This window comes from Phragmites australis, chromosome 9, assembly GCF_958298935.1.
Source record: "Phragmites australis chromosome 9, lpPhrAust1.1, whole genome shotgun sequence".
Classification (NCBI taxonomy): Eukaryota; Viridiplantae; Streptophyta; class Magnoliopsida; order Poales; family Poaceae; genus Phragmites; species Phragmites australis.
The window spans coordinates 26,670,838-26,692,761 of NC_084929.1; the positions used below are offsets into that span (position 1 = coordinate 26,670,838).

Here is a 21,924-nt window from a genome sequence, read left to right on the forward strand (position 1 = left end):
GTATTTACCTTTTCTCTCTTTTTAGTTTAGTTATTATACTATAAAATAGATATTATAAATGGAATTTCAAGAAAGTCTTTTTGATAGGGCCTGGGAGCATCGGTTCGCATGGAGCGGTGCTGCTGGCCAACTTGGTGCGTCGGATTCTCTGTGACCCGCCGGGAGCTCGGGCTCCGAGTGGGGTGCTGCCGACTGGCCCGCAACGCGAGCGCTTCATGTTTTCACTTTTTCTTTAGCTCTCGAGCTAGAGAGCGAAGCATGCATGCTCTTGCGCTCCATCCGAGCAGGCTACTTTGGTTGTTTGACGCTTCACCGTGGGAAATGTACCCTGTGGGATGAATGGATCTTTAGTTTTCTAAAATTTTCTTATCATGATTTGACAAAACTAGAAAAATGGAAGACACACCGGATGTTCACGCACATCAAATTTGATTCGTTTTTCACTTTTTCCTTTTATTTTACACGTGGTAGTATTCCGCCTGTTGAAATATTGTTGGTTTAGACGCTAAAATCATATCCAAAACCTACATTTGAATAGTAATCTATATAGTGATATATTTTTGAAACAAAATAATTTTAAAAAGATTTTAATTGACGGTGCACGATTTGCTAGTGACCGCACGTGCTAGCACTTAAAGAAGCAAGTTGAGAGAGAGTTTTGGGCCGAATGCCCCAAATGACTTTTTTGTTTTTCTCCTTTTATTCATCCGCAAGGAGCTGCATGCAAATGTGGGCTAACAAACGTCCAACTCTACAGCCTCATCGCGCACAACACAGACATGCCATCCCACGTCCCATGAAGAAGAGACTCAACCGACCATGCACAAGACTAGATCGCCAGTCGCCATGAACTTCAGTATGACTCAGGGCAACATGCAAACACACGCAACATGAAACAAAAACTGATACAAACAAATGCGCTACTCTCTACTAAATACATCTAACAAACCGTGCAACATGGTTTAGCTTAACAATTCACCCCCTAACCATGGTGCACCACTCTCTCCTTAGTCACGCCCATCTTCTCCCTGAGCTTGATGAAATTGAAGCGGCCGGGAGATTTTGTGAGCACATTAGCTAGCTGCTCCCTAGTGCCGACATGGTCGACGTCCATCCTGCCATCATCCACACAATCACATACGAAGTGATACCTAGTATCGATGTGTTTACTGCGATCGTGCAACACTAGGTTCTTGCACAAAGCTATCGCTAACTTGTTATCAAGACTTACATCGGCTTTGTCCCCGTCAAGTCCCCGATGAGCCGGCTAAGCCAAATACTTGGTATGCGGCCATAGTTGTCGCTATATACTTAGCCTCACATGATGATAGCACCATGATCTTTTGCATCTGTAATGCCCAAATGATCAAGCTCAAGCCAAAGAAGAACGCCATGATGGTGGTGCTCTTTTGATCATCCGTGTCTCTAGCCAAGTCAATGTCGATGTAGTCGATGAGAGTTTGGATCCGAGTCTCCTGCATCTTGTACTGGCACCCGAATGAAATCATGCCACTTACGTACCAAAGGAGATGCTTGGCTGTTGACATGTGTTGTGTTGTTGGCTTCTCCATGCACCGGCTAACTATGCCCACCGCGTAGGCAATATCCAGCCTCGTGTTCATGAGGTAGCACAGGCAGCCGACAATGCTATGGAACTCGGAAGCATCCACCATAGCGTTGCCATCTGCCTTGCTAAGCTTCAGCTAGTTCTCCATCGACGTAATGCATGGATTGAACTGCGCCATGCCCGTCGTCTCCAAGATCTTCTTGGCATAGCTGCTTTTGACATAGCATGATCTCATCGACGTCTTGCATAACTTTGATGCCGAGATAGTAACTCAGTAGGCTGAGATCACTCATGTTGAAAACATCTTGCATCTGTGCCTTGAACTTGGTGATGTCGTCGATGTTGGAGCCGGTGATGATGAGGTTGTTGATGTAGACCCCACAAGTAGGAACACGTCACCCTTCACACACCGGTACACTATGCGCTCGAGAGGACTCCTCATGAAATTGAGTGATAGTAGTGTGTCATCTAGTTTCATGTTCCACGCCTGCGGTGCCTATCGGAGCCCGTAAAGCGCCTTGCGTAACCTTCGAACTGTGTTCTTGTGCCCGTTGTCATGGTACTTGGGTGATTGTTATACGTACACTTCCTCTACAACCGTAGACTTCATGTCCATGTGATGCACCTCCCAGCCATCGTGCACCACTAGTGCGATTAGCACTCGCAAGGTCTCCATTCGTGCCACCGGCGTGAAGACCTCGTCAAATCCACACCTTGACATTGAGAGTATCCCTTCGCAACCGACCGTGCCTTGTATTTTAGGATATTGCCCTATGGATCTTTTTTTCACCTTGAAGATCCACTTAAGCCAAATGGCCCGGTGGTTTGCATGGAGCGCGGTGTACTCCCATGTTTGGTTATCACAGATGGATTTCATTTCCACCTCCATAGCCTCTCTCAAGGCTACGTCCACCAGTGCTTCCTCGATGTTTGTAGGCTCTTTAGTGGCGATGAGGCACAACCCGCTATGTTTGGTGGTGTTGTGGTTGGCGTCGAGGCTACCGAAAGTGATGGGCGTTGTCTCATCATAGAGGCTTAGTAGCTTGCAGTACTAGAGTTCAACATTGTCGGTGTCACGGGTTCCACCAGTTGGTGGGGTGGCCAATTCCCTGGCACCTTTTGCCAGCGTCATAGCTGCATCTGTGGGTGTTGCAGCAGTACCTATCAACATTGCAGCAATACATACCATATGTACAGTGGCCGTTGTGTTTCTTGTCACATAGAGATTATAGAACTCGACCGTGAATGTGTTAAGATGTCTGAAGTCATGCATGTCCAGCATCACAGTCCAGTCACAGGGCGTCTCTTCTTAAAACACCACATCATGTGTAATGTGAAGCTTCTTCGTTGTCGGATCGTATATGTGATATGACTTAGAGCCCTCCTTGTACCGAATCAGCACCATCAGAGTGGACTGGTTGCACAATTTGTTAATGTCAGGCCCGACCCTTTTCACGTGCTCCGTGCACCCAAAGGTGCGGAAGTAGCTAACGTTGGGCTTCCTCTTATGCCATGCTTCATACGACATCTTTTTGTCCAGGCTTTGGGTGGGCGTGTGGTTTAGCACATGCATTGCAGCCCTAACTGCCTCTCCCCAGAACATGGCCAGCATTACCATGCTTTTCAGCAGGCTACAAGCCATCTTGATGACTGTTTGTGGCATTTGACCATGTTATTTTGCTACGGAGAGTATAGAGCGGTCATGTACCGCTTGATCCCCATCTCGTCACAACAGTCATTGAAGACAATCGAGTTGAACTCGTCTCCATGATTAGATCAGAATGCCTTAAGCTAGGCGCCGACTTCATTCTTAGCTATGACCTTGATCTTCTTGAAGAGCTTGAAGGCCTCATCCTTGGTCCTGAGCACCTCGAGCCATATGTACCTGTTGTAGTCATCGACGATCAGCAAGAATTATCATGCGCCCCCTCCCCAACCCCCCCCCCCCCCGACATCGCTGGTGTGATTGGCCCACAAAGGTTGCCGTGGATGAGTTGTAGCCCATGTTCTACATAGTATGTCATGGAATGCAGAAAACAACATTCTCTGCTACTTGGTGAGAGCATAGGCATCACAAAACTACTCCGCGCGGTCAATGGCTGGCACGCCGTGCACCATATTCTTGGCTGACATATCATAGAGCATGCAAAAATTCAAATGCCCATAGCGTGCATGCCATCGCCATGCCTCGTTACCCACCTTTTCCATCAAATACACGAGCATGATCAGATTCAGGGCGATGGTGTAGAGCATGTTCCTTGACCTTTGTACACATTCCAATAGTAGATGTTCCCTATCGAAGATGCTAAGCACACCATCTCTAAGTACGATCTTGCAGCCATTTTCCTCCATCTGCCCAATGCTTATTATATTGCTATGCAGCTAAGGTATGAAATACACCTTGGTCAATACCTGGGGAGCTTGGTTCCTCCACTCAAACAACATTGAACCCTTGCCGCAGATGTCCATACACGAGCCATCGTCGAGCTTGATGTTGCCCTGCATGGTTTCATAAAGGGAGGTAAACATTTTTCTGTTCCTGGTCATGTGATTGCTCACCCCAGTGTCGAGGTACCACATGTCACCACTATCGTTCATCGGGAACACCTTCTCCTCATTGAGGAGCACCTTCTCGGACACTGTTGAGCTCGTGTGAACGACCTGGCAGTGTTCTGCCAATAGTAAGGCCGACGCGTCATCTGAACCACCAGATTTGCCTCCTCTTTGCATGAGAGACAAGGCTTTCAACACTCCTTCGAGTGATGTCTGTAGTTGTTGCAGTTGTAGCACTTGTCCCTAGACTTGTCGCAGCCATTTGTATCTCTCTCATTGGTGTTGTGGCTGCCAGTGCTGGGGCCGCGACAGTGTTCATCGCTGCCGTCGCCACCACCTCCACAGGAGCCGTCTCCCTTCTCCCTCTTTTTCTGGCGCGCTTGACACTCCTCCTTAGTGAGGAGCAGCTTGGCACCCCCTTGGCTATTGCCGCCGTTATCATTTTCCTTCTTGAGATGCTCCTCGCCCGCCTTGAACTGGCCTGTGCACTCCTCGATGGACAGGGTCTTGAGGTTCATCTTGGTCTCAATAGAGATTGCAACCTGCGCGTACTCATATGGAACAACACACAGAAATTTGTACACTACCTTCTCATCATCCATCTTGTCCCCTAGGATGGAGAGGTTGTTCACCAGACCCATTAAGCACATGGTAAAATTGTCGATTGTCTCCTCATCCTTGAACTTCATCACTTTGAAGTCACAGCAGAGGGATTGCGCCTTCGCTTCTCACACACGTTCAGCTCTCATCTTCATGGTCTTCATGGCTTCCCATGCTTGCTTGGTCATGTCTTTCACAGCCAACGTTGTGAGCATCTTCGATGGAACCACGCATAGGATCACTGAAAGTGCCAACCGATTGTCATGATAATTGACCGTGTTGTCACCCGTTTCGATCGTCATCCAGAGTCCTTGGGCTTGAAGGTTCACCCTCATGAGCAGCGACCAATCGTCATAGTTCGATCACGCCAGCATGGGGGTAGACTATAGAACCGCTCGTCTCCTTCACGACCCTCTGCACCACTAGCTCGCTACAGCCATCATCACAACATCGTGGTCGGTGCGAGAGAGGCAACAGAGAGCGATGCTGGTCATCTCATGGAGGCATCCTGGAATAATCGTTAGCTAGAGTCATTAACTCGACCTTGATACCACTTGACAGTGCACGATTCTCTAGTGAAGACATGCACACTAGCACTGAAAGAAGCAAGTTGAGAGAGAGAGAGAGAGAGAGAGAGAGAGAGAGAGAGAGAGTTTTGTGCCAAACGCTCTGAATGGCTTTTCTATTTTTTCTCCTTTTATTCATCCTCCTGGTGTGGCATGCAAATGTGGGTTAACAAGCGCACGACTCTACAGCCTCATCGTGCACAACACAGATGTGTCATCCCATGTTCCATGCAGGAGAGATTCAATAGACCATGCATAAGACTCGTCCTTGCCATGAACTTCGGCATGACTCAAGCCAACATGCAAATACACGCAACATGAAACAAAAACTAAGTCTACATGATACAAACAAACACACTGCTATCTAATACATACATCTAACAAACAGTGCAACATGGTTTAGCTTAACAATAATTCGGTTTGAATAAGCTATAATGCTATTTTTAGAGAGATCGGCACCGATAATTAAAAAGCTCTAAACATACATGTTTGGCAGTGGCACTCTATGACTAAAGTAATGAAATGTGTAGCTAAGAGGTTTAACTGGTTCATTCCATGTTGCAATACCTGGGGTTTGCAACAAAGACAAGGGCAACACACGATCTCGGTACCTAAGATATGGGGTTGTTGACATGGATGCTAAAAGCATCTCCACCTGAGTTGTTAAATCTCACTCTCTATATCTCTGTATAGGGAGTCTCTCCAAAATATTCTCTTTTTATTTCTCTACCTGCTCCAATCGACTCTCTAAATTTTGCTCCCTATATTCTTTTTTAGTACCAAATCCCCCAGGATGGCCTGATCCAACCACCAGCCCACCATCTCTAACTCTTCCCCTACCGCTCCTCCTCCTCTTCTCTTTCTCTCTCTTCCACTCCCGAGCACCACCATTGCACCGTGTCCACCCTCGCCGCTGTCACTGCTCGGCCATGCTCAAATGCCTCACTGTCTTCAAGTCCTCCTTCTGCACCTCGGCTCTACGCACGTCAGGTGACGCCCATCCCTCAGTCACACCCTCGGCGTCGTCACCGGTGGCCCCCCGGTGTACCACACACACGCAAGGTGTCGGGCGTAGGGAGATGGCATGAAGTGGCGCTCCTACTCGAATTGGGGGAGGGGGCACACGTGAAGGATATGATGAGCTCCTTTTCCATCTGATGGAAGTGGCGAGCATGGGGAGGAAATGGGGAGCCGAAAAAGTAGCGGAGGAGAGTAGGGAACCGGTTGGACGTTACTTTTTCCTGATTCACCTTTTTATGGATGGCGAGCCGAATAGCAACTCGGTTGGAATTGGAGTTGCTCTAAGCCCCATCCTTGTCTAAGTTGCCATTCCCAGATAACTTGTTGGTGATAGATAGCTTCATCCGTGCATTTCAGACACGCCTTAAGTAGAATAGCAACTTGGTTGGAATTGGAGTTGCTTTAAGCCCCATCCTTGTCTAAGTTGTCATTTTCAAATAACTTGTTGGTGATAGATACCTTCATCCGTGCATTTCGTACACGCCTTAAGTAGTCGTTGGTTGCTTTATTTGAAACACTTTGCAATGATATGATAGCCTTTTTTGCATCCCGCACCACGTATTACTCCCAAATTCTTCGTTCTCATCCATTGCCTTTCATTCCTGAACTGATCTACATTTCTTTGTTGCTTTTGTTGAGTAACTGCTGTTACTAGGTGTAGTCCAGTGATCCCTCGAGAGGGCAATTGTAAAGGAGACATATTGTAGGGGAAAAAGTGTTTATTCTTTATTTATCTGTGTTTACAATTAGGGGTACTGTCCCGTATATATAGTGTCAAAAACTACTAAGATATGAATCAATCTCCAAGAGATAGAGATCTATTTCAAGAAGGTCAAATCTTTAGAGATCGATACTAGCCCAAATTCTATTGTAAAACTCTAGGTTTCCTAACACCCCCTTGGGCACTTCTCGTGAAATACATATATCTTAGCAAAAACTCCTCAAAAACCCAGTGGAAAAAATTGGAAGAAAGAGTACATAGCTCACGACATGGTCACACGAATTGCCTCATTAAAAATCTTAACATGAGAAACTTCAGGAAAACTCATCTAAGGGAAAAAAGTACAATTCACCCAAAATACTTCATATAATCTTCATGATTATCTTTGGACACTTAATCTTATTGACTAAGATTTAATTCCTTGCATCAGTATTATGTAATAATTCTCCTCCTAAAATGTGCAACTCTCTAAGCCTCATCATCCCAATGCCACAAATACACCTTTCAAAACTAAATACAAGGAGAGACTTAGTAAATAAATCTGTAAGATTTTCACATAACTTGGTATGCATTACCTTTATTTCATTCATTTTATGCAATTCATGAGCATAAAAGAACTTAGGGTTGATATGCTTCGTTAAGTTATTTTTCACATATCCCGATTGCACTTGTGCAACACATATAACATTATCTTCATGGATAATAGTGGGGGTGTTAGTGACGTTAAAACCACATGACTGCTAAATATGATTGATCACTCTTTTAATATATACGCATTCATGTGCGGCTTCATATAAAGCTATTATTTTTTAGTGGTTCGTTGAAGTAGATACAAAACTTTGCTTTGACGATTTCCAGGAAATTACAGTTCCACCACATAGAAAAATATAGCCAGTATGTGATTTCTTTATATCCGGATCTGACATATACCAGCATTGGCATATCCAACAAGACTTAGGTCCTAATTCTTTTTGTAGACTTAGGTCCTAATTATTTCTGTAGAATAGACCCAGGTCTTTGCTACCTTTCAAGTAACGCAGAATATCCTTCATGCCATTCCAATGCCTTTTAGTGGACTCTATGTTGTATTGGGAATTTCGGTCCCAATACTTCCTCCTCCTCTTCTCTAGGTCTATAGGAATCTTGATCTACTTGCAATGACCTTCCGACCATAGGGGTTTTAGTGGGAAATGATTTTTTTTCAAAACTAAACCGCTCTAACATCTTCTGAGTGTAGTTTGACTGATGTACTAAAATTTCATCTGTCACATGCTGTAGTTGCAGGCCTATGCAAAACTTGGATTTACCTAAATCTTTCATTTCAAATTCATGCTTCAAGTACATGCTTGCTTCTTCTATTTCTTCTTCTCTACTGATGATATTCAGATCATCTTCATATGCAAAAATCCATTTTGGGATCTGACTATTTCAACTCATATAGTAACTTCTTCAATTGTACGCTATAAAGGTGTCTATTTATTCTATCTTGATTTGGCAATGGTATTCATTCAGGTGCCTTCATATAAATGTCTAAATCAAGGCTCCCATGTGGTCACGATATCCATCAATTTCATTCTTTTCATTTCTCTTATGAACAAAAACTCACTTGTATCCTACTGATTTGATGTGAAGAGGTGTGCAACATACTGACCTAAAAATATCTCTTTTGTTCAGGGACAATAATTCAACTATTACTGCCTTTCTGCCAATCTTCCCAATCTGACCTCATTCTTTATTCAGCGAGCGATGCAGGCTCAAGGTCATGATCTATGACTGTAGCAATTTTATTTGCGAAGTATATATTGACTATTGTGATTGCTCAATTCCAGGATTCCTCTAAATTCACATAGTTCATTGCTATTTCATCATGCATTGCACTTTCAGGCGCTTCTTCATCTTTCTCTTCATAATTTCTTTCAGGTGCACTTCCAGGTGCTTCTTCATTATTTATTACTGTTGGAGCAAGGCCCTTTAGTTTACGAGCGTCAATTTCTATTTTAGCGCGCGTATTTTCGCTGGTTTCTTCCTGCGTGGGAATATTCAAATCAAGTATGCCTAGTTCCTGAGATTCCATACCATCGCCAGGTCTTAACTGGCTCCCCTTCTTTTTCCTTTAGGGTATTTCTATGATCGGCTATGGTAAGCTCTCATTCCTATTTTCGCCAGACGTCCTGGCTATTTGGGATTTGAGGAATCAGATTTCTTGTCCTTTATTTACTTTTTGAAGCTCCTAGGACAAGATGAGAGGTACCTTCTATTGTTACTTCCACCATCTCCGGTGCATTGTGTGAAGGCACATGCGACTTAGTCACGCTCTTAAAATCACAAAAATGATTAGGCATATCGTTCACTAATTCTACAAAACGATAATTTTCTTTACTTCATCATATGCTTCACTAGTGCGAGGATTATGTGTCGCAGTTCCTTCAGCCTGCCAAATAATTTCTCGACATTCTTCATCCAAGGGTATATTTCCTCCCCTTAATGATAGAAAAATATTTTCATCGAATATGCAGCCAGTGAAGCGAGCCATAGCAAGGTCCTATAGCAATTCACTGTGGCGGCGATATTGCCACATAAACCATACATCTAGGTTTGCGTAAATGAGAAATTTTTGGAATTACCCCTTGTACATGTTGCATAGTGTTGATGGCAAAAAAGGCATGGCCATATTTTTTTATACACCGGATTGTCCGGTGATCAATGCCGTGTCATCGCCGGACTATCCGGTGCTTGCAGTTCGATTTCGGCCAAGAGACATACTTTCTGGAAAATAGTTCGGACTATCCGGAGAATAAGATGAGAGTTTGGTACAGCGAATCATGATCTATGTATAAAATAGTTCGGTGAGTGATCCGGTGAAAACGTCAGACTATCCGGTGTGTAGAAATTCAATTTGCATCGAAAACTTGCTCTCTGGAAGAAATGGTCTGGTGGAGATTCCAGGGTAACACCAGACTATCTGGTGTGTAGAAGGTAAATTTGTGCCAAAAACTTGCTCTCTGGAAGAAATGGTCCAGTGGAGATTCTGGGGTATCACCGGACTATCCGGTGAGAAGAAGAAGGTTTTTAGCCAAAAAAATGTCCTCTGGTGAAAATTGTCCGGTGAGGTCTTTGATGATCGCCGGATCATCCGGTGCGTTTAGAAGGAAAACTTTGCAAAAAATTTGCTCTATGCAAATATTGGTCCGTTGACATAATCTAGTGAATATAAATATGACGTCAGAATATCCGGTGTGTGTAAGACCAAGTCTTAGAGTTTTGGCCGAGTGAACTCGCCGGATGGTCCGGTGTTCTAGGGTTTGTTCTCACCGGACCATCCGGTGTTCAGTCCAAAACCGATTCGAAGTGGATTCGTGGATTCGTTCAGATCTCTTTCACAATTTTGGCTGGACATGGCGTGTTTAGGGTTGGAATAGAGTCCTATTTCGATTCCCTAGGGTCAAGACCATACCCCCCCCCCCGGCTTATAAATAGTCGAAGGGTGGAGGCCGATTGCATATCCATCAGTCAATCGCATCTACTTTGCATTTTACCTTTACTTTCCTGCAATTTAGGGTTAGTTCTTCGCTGCTACTTCAAATCCATGTGGTTTGGGTGGTAGTTCTTTGTCGATTTGCTCGTAAATCATCTCGACTGCGATCCCCAAGGTTGCCGGTTGAAACCTTTGCTTGTTTGCTTGTAAACAAGTCGTGTGTCGCTACGAAAAGCGACAAGTATCCTTGGTGGACCCGTGTTGGCGAAGTGTTATCCAATTCCGCGCCAACACAAATTGCCGACTCCGCTGGGGAACAATGATTCTCCATCAACATCCACACCTCGGGTTTCGGCGTTGACATCCTCTGCACCCTGCTACGCCATGTCTAAGGAGGAGGGAGCCAAAATCAACATGGACAATATCATCTCGCCCACGCTTGAAGAGCTTCCTGAGGAGGATCGCCAGGCTATTGAAGCTATAAAGTGGGAGGTTGAGAAGATGATGCTTGCATGCTATCAGAAAACACATCAAGGTGTCGTCAAGAAGGGTGATCCGATGTCAATCGTCCACGCCAAGCATGAGGTAAAGACCGATGTAAGTGATTCTACTCATGATTTCAAAGAGCACATTGTGCATATGGTAGATCAGTCTGTTCGTGTTGCTATGTTCAATAATTCTGAAACATTGGTTAAAAGTCTAGATCATGTACTGTCTAGTTGTGTTAGGGCTTTATTTATTGAATTGCAAGATGAAAAAGGTAAAAAACAGCCCCAACTACATGATGCTAGCACCTCAAATTCCAACGATGGTAATCAATTTCAGCAAATACCATTAGTTTTATCGGCACAATTTGCAACACCTTTGCACGACAAAATATGCCGATGCAACAAACTCATAGCTAACCCAATGTTGATCCGGTTGGTATGGTAATGCCTCCATTTAATACATTGAGTACTAGCAAGCCGGAGGTGTCCTCATTTATTTTTCCAGTTCCGACTACTTCATCTTGCATAACTAGTTCGGTTTAGTATGTGGCCAATAGTCAGGCTGCTGAATTTCAGCAAGTATGCCATTAGTTCCTTACAACACCGCGGCATATAACACACATCCTATACCCCCACAAGATACTGGCATACCCTATGATCCATTGCCAGATACTTACTTCAATATGCCTTCACAAAATATTCCATATATGCAACACGTGACTTCACACTCTCATGATACGCCACAACAACAATCTTTTAGGCCGCAACCACATGCTAATGCGTCATCCAATCGGCCTATGGCCGAAACACTTTTTGGGCCTGAAAGCATCAAAGAGCAGATTACTAATATTTTGAGGGAACACTCTGGGGTAGCGCTCAAAGGTAAATCACGTGTTTATCAAAACTATATCCTGATTATTATGACACAATTCCATATCAACGTGGTTTAAGGTCCCTGATTTTGTTAAATTCAATGGGGAAGATGGTAGAATAACAATGGAGCATATAGGTCAATTTCTTGCACAATTTGGTGAAGCCGGTAGTAGTGATGCTTTAAGATTGTGTTTATTTCATTTGTCACTTTTAGGCAATGCATTTACTTGGTTTACCTCACTTGTGCCTAACTCTATTCATACATGGGCACAACTTGAGCAAAGATTTCATGAGTATTTCTATACCGGAGACATGGAGTTGAGGTTAATTCACTTGATATCGGTTACGCAAAAATACAATGAGTCTGTTTCTGAGTACATTAGGAGGTTTAGGGACATAAAAAACTAATGTTTCAATGTTTTGCTCTTCGATAGAGATTTAGCTGTGTTAGCTTTTGTCAGCTTGCATGCACATATCAAAGAGAGGTTAGAGGGGCAAGAGTTTTCAGATGTGAATCAAATTTTGTAGCGGGCTCTGGCTCAAGAAAGCCGTGCCAAAGAACATACAAAGGTTCAAAGGTTTAGTGAAAACCACGAGCTGGATCGTCCGGGTGTCAATGTAGTTGAATATGCGAACGATTCGTCAGATGATGATAGCGTAGAAGTGTGCGTAGCCGAATGGACATGGAAGTCCAAATCTAAGCCATTCATGTGCTCCACATTGAAGCCGACTCCACAAAAGAATCGCAAGAAGAGATAAAATTCACATTCGATGTCACTAAATGTGATAGGATATTTGATCTCTTGTTAAAAAAAAGCAAATTAGTTTGTCTTCTAATCATGTTATTCCATCACTTGAGGAGATTAAGAAGCGTGCATATTGTAAATGGCATAATTCATATTCTCACACTACCCGTCAACACGATGAACTTTGAAGGGAATAAGATCTTGGTTCGGCCGTCTCAAGCCGAATCGACTAAAGGCAAGAGTGTGATTATTGGTAATGATAATGTAAGGCCAAGGATGATCAAACCTAAAAGTCCAAAAATTGGCCGTTGGAAAGTGAATGAAGATAAGAACAAATCTATTAAGAAGCATGAGAAGTTAAAACTTACATTTGATACACTTTTAGCTAAGTATGAGAGTAGCAAGACCGGCCAAAAAAGGGGCAGCCGTCCCAATGCTCTTAAATGTCCAAGATCACCTCTGAAGCGTGAGTTTGAAGGGAGGAGGAGGCAATGGAGGAATAATATTGCAGTAGCTTCGTTCCCTCCTTTCGGGCCGCCAATGCCTATGATGTGGGGGTCTCCACCGATGGTTTGTCCTCCATGTCCGCCATGGGGTTGGTGTGCACCTTGGACACCACCTTCTATGCCATTTGCACCATTTCACCCGGGGTGGACTGCACCATGACCTTCGGCGTTCGACAGACTATCTCGTTCTAAAAAGACCAGTTTAATCTCAAAAATCAGTCAAATGATAGGAGGGATAGGAGACATGTTAAGAAGGTCTATCGTGTGAAGAACACAAGTATTTCTAATGAGAAATCAGATCTGAAATAGAAAGAAAAACAGCCAGTTGTTGATGAGAGCAAAGTGCAAAAGCAATCGGCTAATGACGGATTAAGTGGCAGCAACAAAGCGGAAGTTTTAGAAATGGTTTGTACTGATCTTGAGCTGAAGGAGGTGCCACCTACAGCAGTACAACAGTCTATGGCGCCAAATGTTCAAGAAGCCACTTCTAGTTCAAAGCCAGTCGCTAATTCAGACGATCGGATGGTTGAAAAGGAGAAGTTCTTGCTGCCCAGGACTAAGCCGTAGCCACCATGGTGTCCTAGGGGTCTCTCACATTCCCAAAAGAGGAGGCTACAAAGGTTACAAAAACAAGAGTTTGGAGAAGCACAAGCTGAAAAGGTGAGAGATCAAATATTCAATGAAATTAAGCCGATGGTGCCTATTCGGCAAGAATGGAGAGTAAAGCAAGTCATAGAGCCTATTGTGACATCTAGTGATGATGAAGATCATATGCTAGGAGACTCTCCAATTCTTAGAGATGGCATTCCACCGCATGATAATATGGATATCAATATGGTTTTTGTTTTACCTTCGGACTTTCGGGCTATTGATGAAGAGGTTGCTCAACTAAATCTTGATCCAAAGGAAGCTATATTTGAAAAGCCCAAAGAATCGAGCCAACATTTGAGACCATTGTATGTCAAGGGGCATATTGATGGAAGGCCGATTTCGAGAATGCTAGTGGATGGTGGAGCCACCGTGAATCTAATGCCATATTCAGTTTTCAAGAAGCTAGGAAAAGAAGAAAAAGAGCTCGTAAAGACAAACTTGGTGCTTAATGGCTTCACCGGCGAGCCTACAGAGGCAAAATGTGTAATTTCCATGGAGCTCACCACTGGGAGCAAGACGGTCCCTATGGCCTTCTTCTTTGCCGACGTGCAAGGTAACTACAATATTTTATTAGGCCATAATTGGATTCATGCAAATCGTTGTGTACCTTCTAGTTTACACCAATTCTTGATTCAATGGGTAGACGATGAAATAGAGGTTGTACATGCGGATACATCGGCTTTTGTTGCTTTGGCCGATACTTCAGTAGATTGGCAACATGGGAATGTACAGTGTCTCTCCGGTCAAGATCTTTCGGGGTATGATTTTCTTAGTGTTACTAGGGATTGTTTTGTACCCATGTCTGTACAACCGATTCTTCATCTCGGCTTAGCAATGTAATGTTATAAATGGATAAATAAAGTAATTTAGAATGGTTGCAACAGCGTGTGGAGCAATATTGGTCTAAAAAGAACGATATTTGTGAGACTATTGATGATTTTGATGAGATAGAGAAGCTAGGACAAGGTTTTTCGTCGGCTGATCCATTAGAAGAGGTAGATATAGGAGTTGGTACTGTTCCTAGGCCGACATTTGTGAATAAAAACGTGCATGATGTTTAAAAAGGCGAAATGATTGCATTACTCAAAGAATATATCGATTATTTCACTTGGGACTACCATGAGATGCTGGGACTTAGCCGTGAGCTTGTAGAGTATCGGATTCCCATAAGTTCGGGTTTTAGACCTCACAAACAACCGACTAGAAAGTTTAATCCTAACATGTATGGGCGAATCAAAGAAGAGATAAGTTGGTTGCTCACTACGGGGTTTATTCATCCTTGTAGATATGCTGAATGGATATATAATATTGTCCCGGTTGAGAAGAAAAATAGTGATAAATTGAGAGTATACATTGATTCTAGAGATTTAAATAAAGCTACTCCTAAAGATGAATATTCTATGCCCATCGCTGATATGTTGCTTAATGATGCTTCGGGTCATAGAGTTATTAGTTTTTTGGATGGTATTGCGGGCTATAATCAAATTTTCATGGCCGAAGAAGATATGTCTAAAATGGCTTTTTGTTGCCCGGGTTTTGTTGGTTTATTTGAATGGGTTGTTATGACATTTGGTTTAAAGAATGCCAGTGCTACTTATCAAAGAGCTATGAATTTGATCTTTCATGATTTGCTTGGTATCATCTTGGAGATTTATATTGATGATATTGTTATCAAATCGGATGCTATGGATAGTCATTTAGCCGATTTGCATTTAGCTTTTGAAAGAATCCATCAATATGGTTTAAAGATGAACTCACTTGATTGTGCTTTTGGTGTATCGACAGGCAAATTCTTAGGTTTCATAATACATGAAAGAGACATAGAGATAGATCCTAACAAAATAGCAGCTATAGATAAGTTGGGAGCACCACAATCAAAGAGAGATGTCCAAAAATTGCTAGGAAATGTCAATTATTTGAGGTGTTTCATATCTAACTTATCCGGCAAGATTAGTGGTTTTACTCCCATACTTCGGTTAAAGAAAGAAACCGATTTTACTTGGGGGACAGAACAACAACGAGCTTTTGATGACATCAAAAAATATTTATCATCACCTCTCGTAGTAATGGCGCCCAAGGCCGGGATTCCGTTTCAGCTATATGTTGCTACACAAGAGATGGTAATAGGTGATGTTCTTATACAAGAAAGCTAAGGGAAAGAATATCCGATCACTTATTTGAGCCAGCGCCTCTTGGATGCGGAAACAAGGTATGCGTTTATTGAGAAATTATGTTTATCTTTATACTATGCATGCACCAAGTTGAGACATTATTTGCTTTCTAGTACTTGTGTGGTTGCTTTCCAAACCGATGTTATTAAGTACATGTTGCAAAAGCCGATTTTGAGTGGTAGAATCATAAAGTGGGCCTATGCTTTGATTGAATATGATTTGGCTTATGAACCATTAAGATCTATGAAAAGCCAAATCGTTGCTGATTTTATTGTTGATCATCGTATTGATAGTGATGCATTGGTTAGTTCGATTAGTGTGTGACCATGGAGGTTATAATTTGATGGCTCGGCTTGTAGAGGAGGTCAAGGTGTTGACATTGTTTTAATTTCCCCTAGAGGCGTTATTTTTGAAACATCGGTTCACGTAGAATACTTTTGTACCAACAATCAAGCCAAGTACGAAGCTGTTTTGTTAGGTTTGCAAATTTAAAGTCCATGGGCGTGACACATGTAGAAGTGTTTAGTGATTCATTATTAGTGGTGCATCAAGTTTCTAGAGTTTATCAATGCTTTGATGGGTCACTAAATTTCTATTTGGATAGATGCTTAGATATCATAGCAAGTTTTGATGATTTCACCATCGTTCACATATCTAGAGAAGAGAATATGAGGAAAAATGATTTAGCGCAGCAAGCATCTGGTTATCGAGTGAATAGAGGGATGTCCTTTGTGTTAGAAAAACCGTTGTTAGCTTGTGCTAGTGTTCTTTTGTTCGAACAACAGGAAGAAGGTTTGGTTTTGCTCAAAAAATCAGATTTACATATGTCTAGTGATTGGATAAAGCCGATGATCGAATATTTAGAAAGGCCTAGTTCATCGGTAGATAGAAAGACTAGGTGACAAGCTTTAAAATATGTGATGTTGGATGGTGAATTATATCACCGAACCATAGATGGGTTGCTTCTAAAATGTCTAGGTTCGGAGCAAAGTAAAATTACTATGGGTGAAGTACATGAAGGTATTTGTGGAACACATCAGTCGGCCCACAAAATGGTATGGTTGTTAAGGAGAGCTGGATTTTATTGGCCGACTATGTTTGATGATTGCTATAGATATTACAAAGGATGTGAAGCATGTCAAAAGTTTGGTGATATACAGTTAGCTCCTGCTTCTATGTTGAATCCTATCATCAAACCATGGTTGTTCTGAGGATGGGCTTTGGATTTTATCGGCCAAATTCATCCTTCATCTTCCAAAGGTCATCGCTTTGTTTTGGTTGCTATGGATTACTTTACAAAGTGGACCGAGGCCGTTCCCTTGAAGAACATGACACACAAAGAGGTAATCAAGTTTATTTTGGAACATATTATTCATAGATTCGGTATTCTGCAAACTTTAACTACAGATCAAGGTTCTTCTTTGATTTCTCATCAAGTGCGTGAGTTTGCCGAATCACTTAGAATTATGCTTCTCAATTCCTCACCATATTATGCTCAGGCTCATGGACAAGCCGAGTCTAGCAATAAAACTTTGATTAAGCTTATAAAGAAGAAGATAGAAGAACATCCAAAAAGGTGACATGAAGTTTTAAGTGAAGCATTGTGGGCTCATCGTATGTCTAGGCATAGTGCCACTAAGGTTACTCCTTATGAGTTGGTGTATGGACAAGAGGTTGTTTTGCCCGTTGAGGTAAAACTTGGCGCATTGAGAGTGACAAAATGGCTTGTCAGCCATTGATTATTATCATGCAATGATAGATAGAGTAGATAACCTCAATGATGAAAGGCTTAAAGCTTTGAGAGAAATTGAAAAGGATAAGTTGAGAGTAGCTAAATCCTACAATAAGAAAGTAAGGGCAAAATCGTTTCAAATAAGGGATTTAGTTTGGAAGATGATTTTACCTATTGAATCTAAAGATAATAAATTCAGAAAGTGGTCTCCTAGTTGGGAAGGTCCTTTTAAAGTTATAGGAATTGTGCCTGGGAATTCATACATCCTGCAATATGTACAAGGAGACAAGATGCCTCGCGCTACCAATGGGAAATGCTTGAAGAAATATTATCCGAGCATTTGGAAAGATGCTTGAGAAGATAACTATACATGGCCGATGTAATTTACTATCATCCTAAGATATATCATTGTATGTGGCCGGTGTGAATATCATCACCCTTAGAACATGCACATATGGCCGATATGTTGTTGTATCGCCCTAAGTCTTAACTTGGAATAGAAGATGAGATATTCGTGATTATCCTGTGTAAAAATATTTTTTGGTGTGCAAGCTTTACCAAAAAATAGGGGGGCATATGTTGATAGCAAAAAATAGCATAGCCAGATTTTTTGTATACACCAGATAATCCAATGATCAATGTCGTGTCACCGTCGGACTATCTGGTGCTTGTAGTTCGATTTTGGCCAGAAGACATACTTTCCGGTGAGGGGCTCATTGAACGCCGGACTATCCGGAGAATAGGATGAGAATTTGGTACAACGAATCATGCTCTCTATATAAAATAGTCCGGCGAGTGATCCAGTGAAAATACCAGACTATTCGGTGTACAGAAGTTCAATTTGCGTCAAAACCTTGCTCTCTGGAAGAAATGGTCCAGTGGAGATTCCAGGGTATCACCAGACTATCCGGTGAGAAGAAGGTTTTTAGCCAAAAAAATGTTCTCGGGTGAAAATTATCCGGTGAGGTCCTTGATGATCGCCGGATCATCTGGTGCGTTCAAAAGGAAAACTTTGCAAAACATTTGCTCTCTACAAATATTGGTCCTGTGACATACTCAGATGAGTATAAATGTGACGTTGGAATATCCGGTGTGTGTAAGACCGAGGTTTAGAGTTTCGGCAGAGTGAACTCGCCGGATGGTCCGGTGTTCTAGAGTTTGTTCTCACCGGACCATCCGATGTTCAGTTCGAAACCGAATCGAAGTGGATTTGTGCATTCGTTCAGATCTCTTTCGCGATTTTGGCCAAACAGGATTTCCCATCATTCTAAGACCAGGGTGACCTAATCTATCATGTCATAAGGAGAATAATTCTGCACTATGAGTGAACACTTCAGGTGCTTTAATGCGAGTGTAGTATAAGCTACTACTCATGGAGGGAAGTTTTCTAATATTCTAACTTAACTATAACGCTTAGTGATAAGAAGGTGCTACCTACCATCTTCTTCACCAGTTTCTACCTAGAAACCATTAGCGCAAATATATATAAAACTTAAGAGATTTCTTGTAGATTAGGAGTACAATAATGCTTCTTCTAGAACCTATTATGCATTTGTCATGACTAGTGACAGTCATCACCTTTTTAGAGATATTTCCGATAGACTAAAAATACACATTTTTTTCTTAAGATGGTGTTTATGGTTCCACAAAACACACTTCCTCCATGCGGGCGCCACACATATTCTATATCGAAAAATATTGTTTGCAGCTAAGCTTTCTCTTCTTGAGATTTCATTCATTCATTCATTCAATCCTTCTAAATTCAACAACTAGATAAATGGCTAATTGCTCTAATTCTAGATATCCAACCACTTCTTCTATATTAGCTTTCTTTTCCACTTCATACTTCATGGCATCTTCTATGGTAGTGAAGGAGGGCAAAGTAGAGGCCTTTGCATCCTTCATTGGGAGGTCTTTTGCTACCAGTGTGGGAGCATCATCAACTTCTATGTGAGATGCTTTCCTTTCAATTACAGCTACCTTTCCACCTTAATTTCCACTGCAATGGTGACGTGTGCTTCTGGTTGCTCCTTCTTCTTCTTCTGGTATGCTTCCGCAACATGCTATGGTGCTTTGTAGATTCTGGTTCTGCTCACCATATAGCTTGACTTCTTTCTTTGTCTTGCCATTATCATCACCAAGCTTGACCTTGTCTGCCACCACTTTCCTTCCTCTCTTCTCCCGCTTCTTATTGTGGTTCTTGTGTGCTATGAAAGAGCTGTGATTGACTTGTAGGCCACTGCCTTTTCCTTATAGATGGGATAAGAAGTTCTTGTTTATGACTTCGTCATGAACTTCATGACATTGCATACGTCAATCAGTTCAGAATACTTCTTGAATTTTGATTAATGGTGATTGCGTGTGGATTCTGCGGCATTTAAGTGGAAATTGGAGAGGGTCTTCTTGATTTTCTCTTCTTGTGATCTCTTTCCCACAGAGACACATAATTATGCAAATGCGGTGCAACACAGAGTTTTACTCTCAGATATTCTTGTAGTCATAGAAACGGAGCCGAACCCATTCTTGCTCTGTGAGAGGCTTGATGATATACTTAAGGCACTCAAAATGCTCTTACATTGCTTCCCATAGTGCCTTAGCACTAATCATTGCCATGCACTCATCATTCAAAGTAGGGGAGAGATGGTGGCGTAGAAAATGAAATGCTTGATCATTCTCATTCTCCGTGGGAACCATTGCAATACTTGTTCCTAGGCTAATGGCAACGTAGAGTTTTTTCGCTCCAAGTACAATTCGGACATCCGACACCCAAGTGAGATAGTTGCAGCCATCTGCACTCAGCTCAGTGAACTCCATGTTCATGATGCCAGCTATCTTCATATTTTAAATGATGCAAGTATTACTGCTAGTAAAGTTGCATCGTGTTGCTAAATAGGATTGCTGCAAATTTTCTGATATTTTCTATGCTATTATTCAAATTTTACTGAATTTAAACGTGTAATATGCAATTTAAACAGTAAAAATAACATAGAAATAAATACTACATAATTGTAAAATAGATGCAAAATTCAAACTCTAGAGGTACTTTTCTGCAACAAAAGATATCTTTGGGATTTTTTGTAAAGTCCTAGGGTTTATACCAAAATTTTCAAGATTTGTGTAATTTCTAGAAACCATAGGGTCTAATCTGCAAAAAAAATAGGGCATTTGGATAACTTTCTGAACAACTAGGGGTACAGAGATTGTGCTCAATTAATGGAAAACCTAGGGGGCCATATGCAAAATTTTGGATTTTCTCTTCTTTCTTTATTCCCACCGGCCTTCTTCCTTATTTGGACCGGCCTGTGGCATTGGGCGGGGCTGGCCGACCGCAGCCCATACACTTCACATAAAACATGGTGGCTAGGGTTTCCAAACCCTAGTCGCCACTCCGGCCCAGTAACGGCCGACTTCAGGTCAGCGACACACGGTGCGAGAGGGGTCGTGGCGATGCCAAGCGGCGCATGTGTGGCCGATGCGGGGTGGCATCGGCAGCTGGCGGCAGGGCAGCGCTATCGGTCGGTGCGGCATCTGCCTGGCCAATGTGGAACGGCGTTGGCGACCAGTGTGAGGGGGCCGAGGTGACTGCCGGAGAGGTGGCAGTGGCACGCGACCGGCGGTTGCCTGACTGCTTGCAAGTGGCGGGTCGGGCCTACAGGAGCTGCAGCGACACAATAGCGCATGCTTTGGGCCGTGGGTGTGTTTACCGGCATGCCGCAGGCGGCGACGGGCAGCTGACTTGAAGCGACGGTGGCCGGGTGCGGCCAGGCAAAGGGAGGAGGCGGCATGTGGGGTAGCTCCATCAACTGGGAGGTGCGGCAAGGTTGGCGGCCCTAGTCAGTCGGCGCAGCGGCGGTGACGCTGCTTTGGGTTACGTGGACGCTAGAAGGCTGCCGGCTTCATGCCGGCGGTATAACATTTTTTGTAGTTTCGAACTGTGGCGGTGGCCTTCGAGCCACCACATTCTTGTGTATGTGGATGGCCGCTGTTGTAACACCCCAAATCTCAATTTTTGCAATAATTTAAAAAAATTGCTAGAAATTAAATAGGTGGTTGGAATTTTGTTCAATAGAAAAATTAATTTCTAAATTTAAATTGTCCTAGGATAATGTTTGATGCATTCATGCCATTAGAGATGCATTAAGGTTTTTATTGTGTGGAAAAATTTGTTAAAATTCGCTAGAAATCGCTCGTTCAAACCCCTATTTGAAAATTGTTGAAAATCAAATTGGAAAAAGAATTTCTAAAAGGAAAAATG

At 42.6% G+C, this 21,924-nt stretch overlaps 1 protein-coding gene across 1 annotated transcript; it reads right to left on the reverse strand.

Annotated features, from left to right (window-relative positions):
• Nucleotides 1-982: 982 nt before the first annotated feature.
• LOC133928103 (uncharacterized mitochondrial protein AtMg00810-like) lies at nt 983-1,673 on the reverse strand. The gene is made up of 2 exons (XM_062374375.1): nt 1,312-1,673; nt 983-1,115 (listed from the first exon to the last, which is right to left on the reverse strand). Exons 1-2 carry the CDS (start codon nt 1,671-1,673, stop codon nt 983-985), a joined length of 495 nt encoding a protein of 164 aa, XP_062230359.1.
• Nucleotides 1,674-21,924: the final 20,251 nt, after the last annotated feature.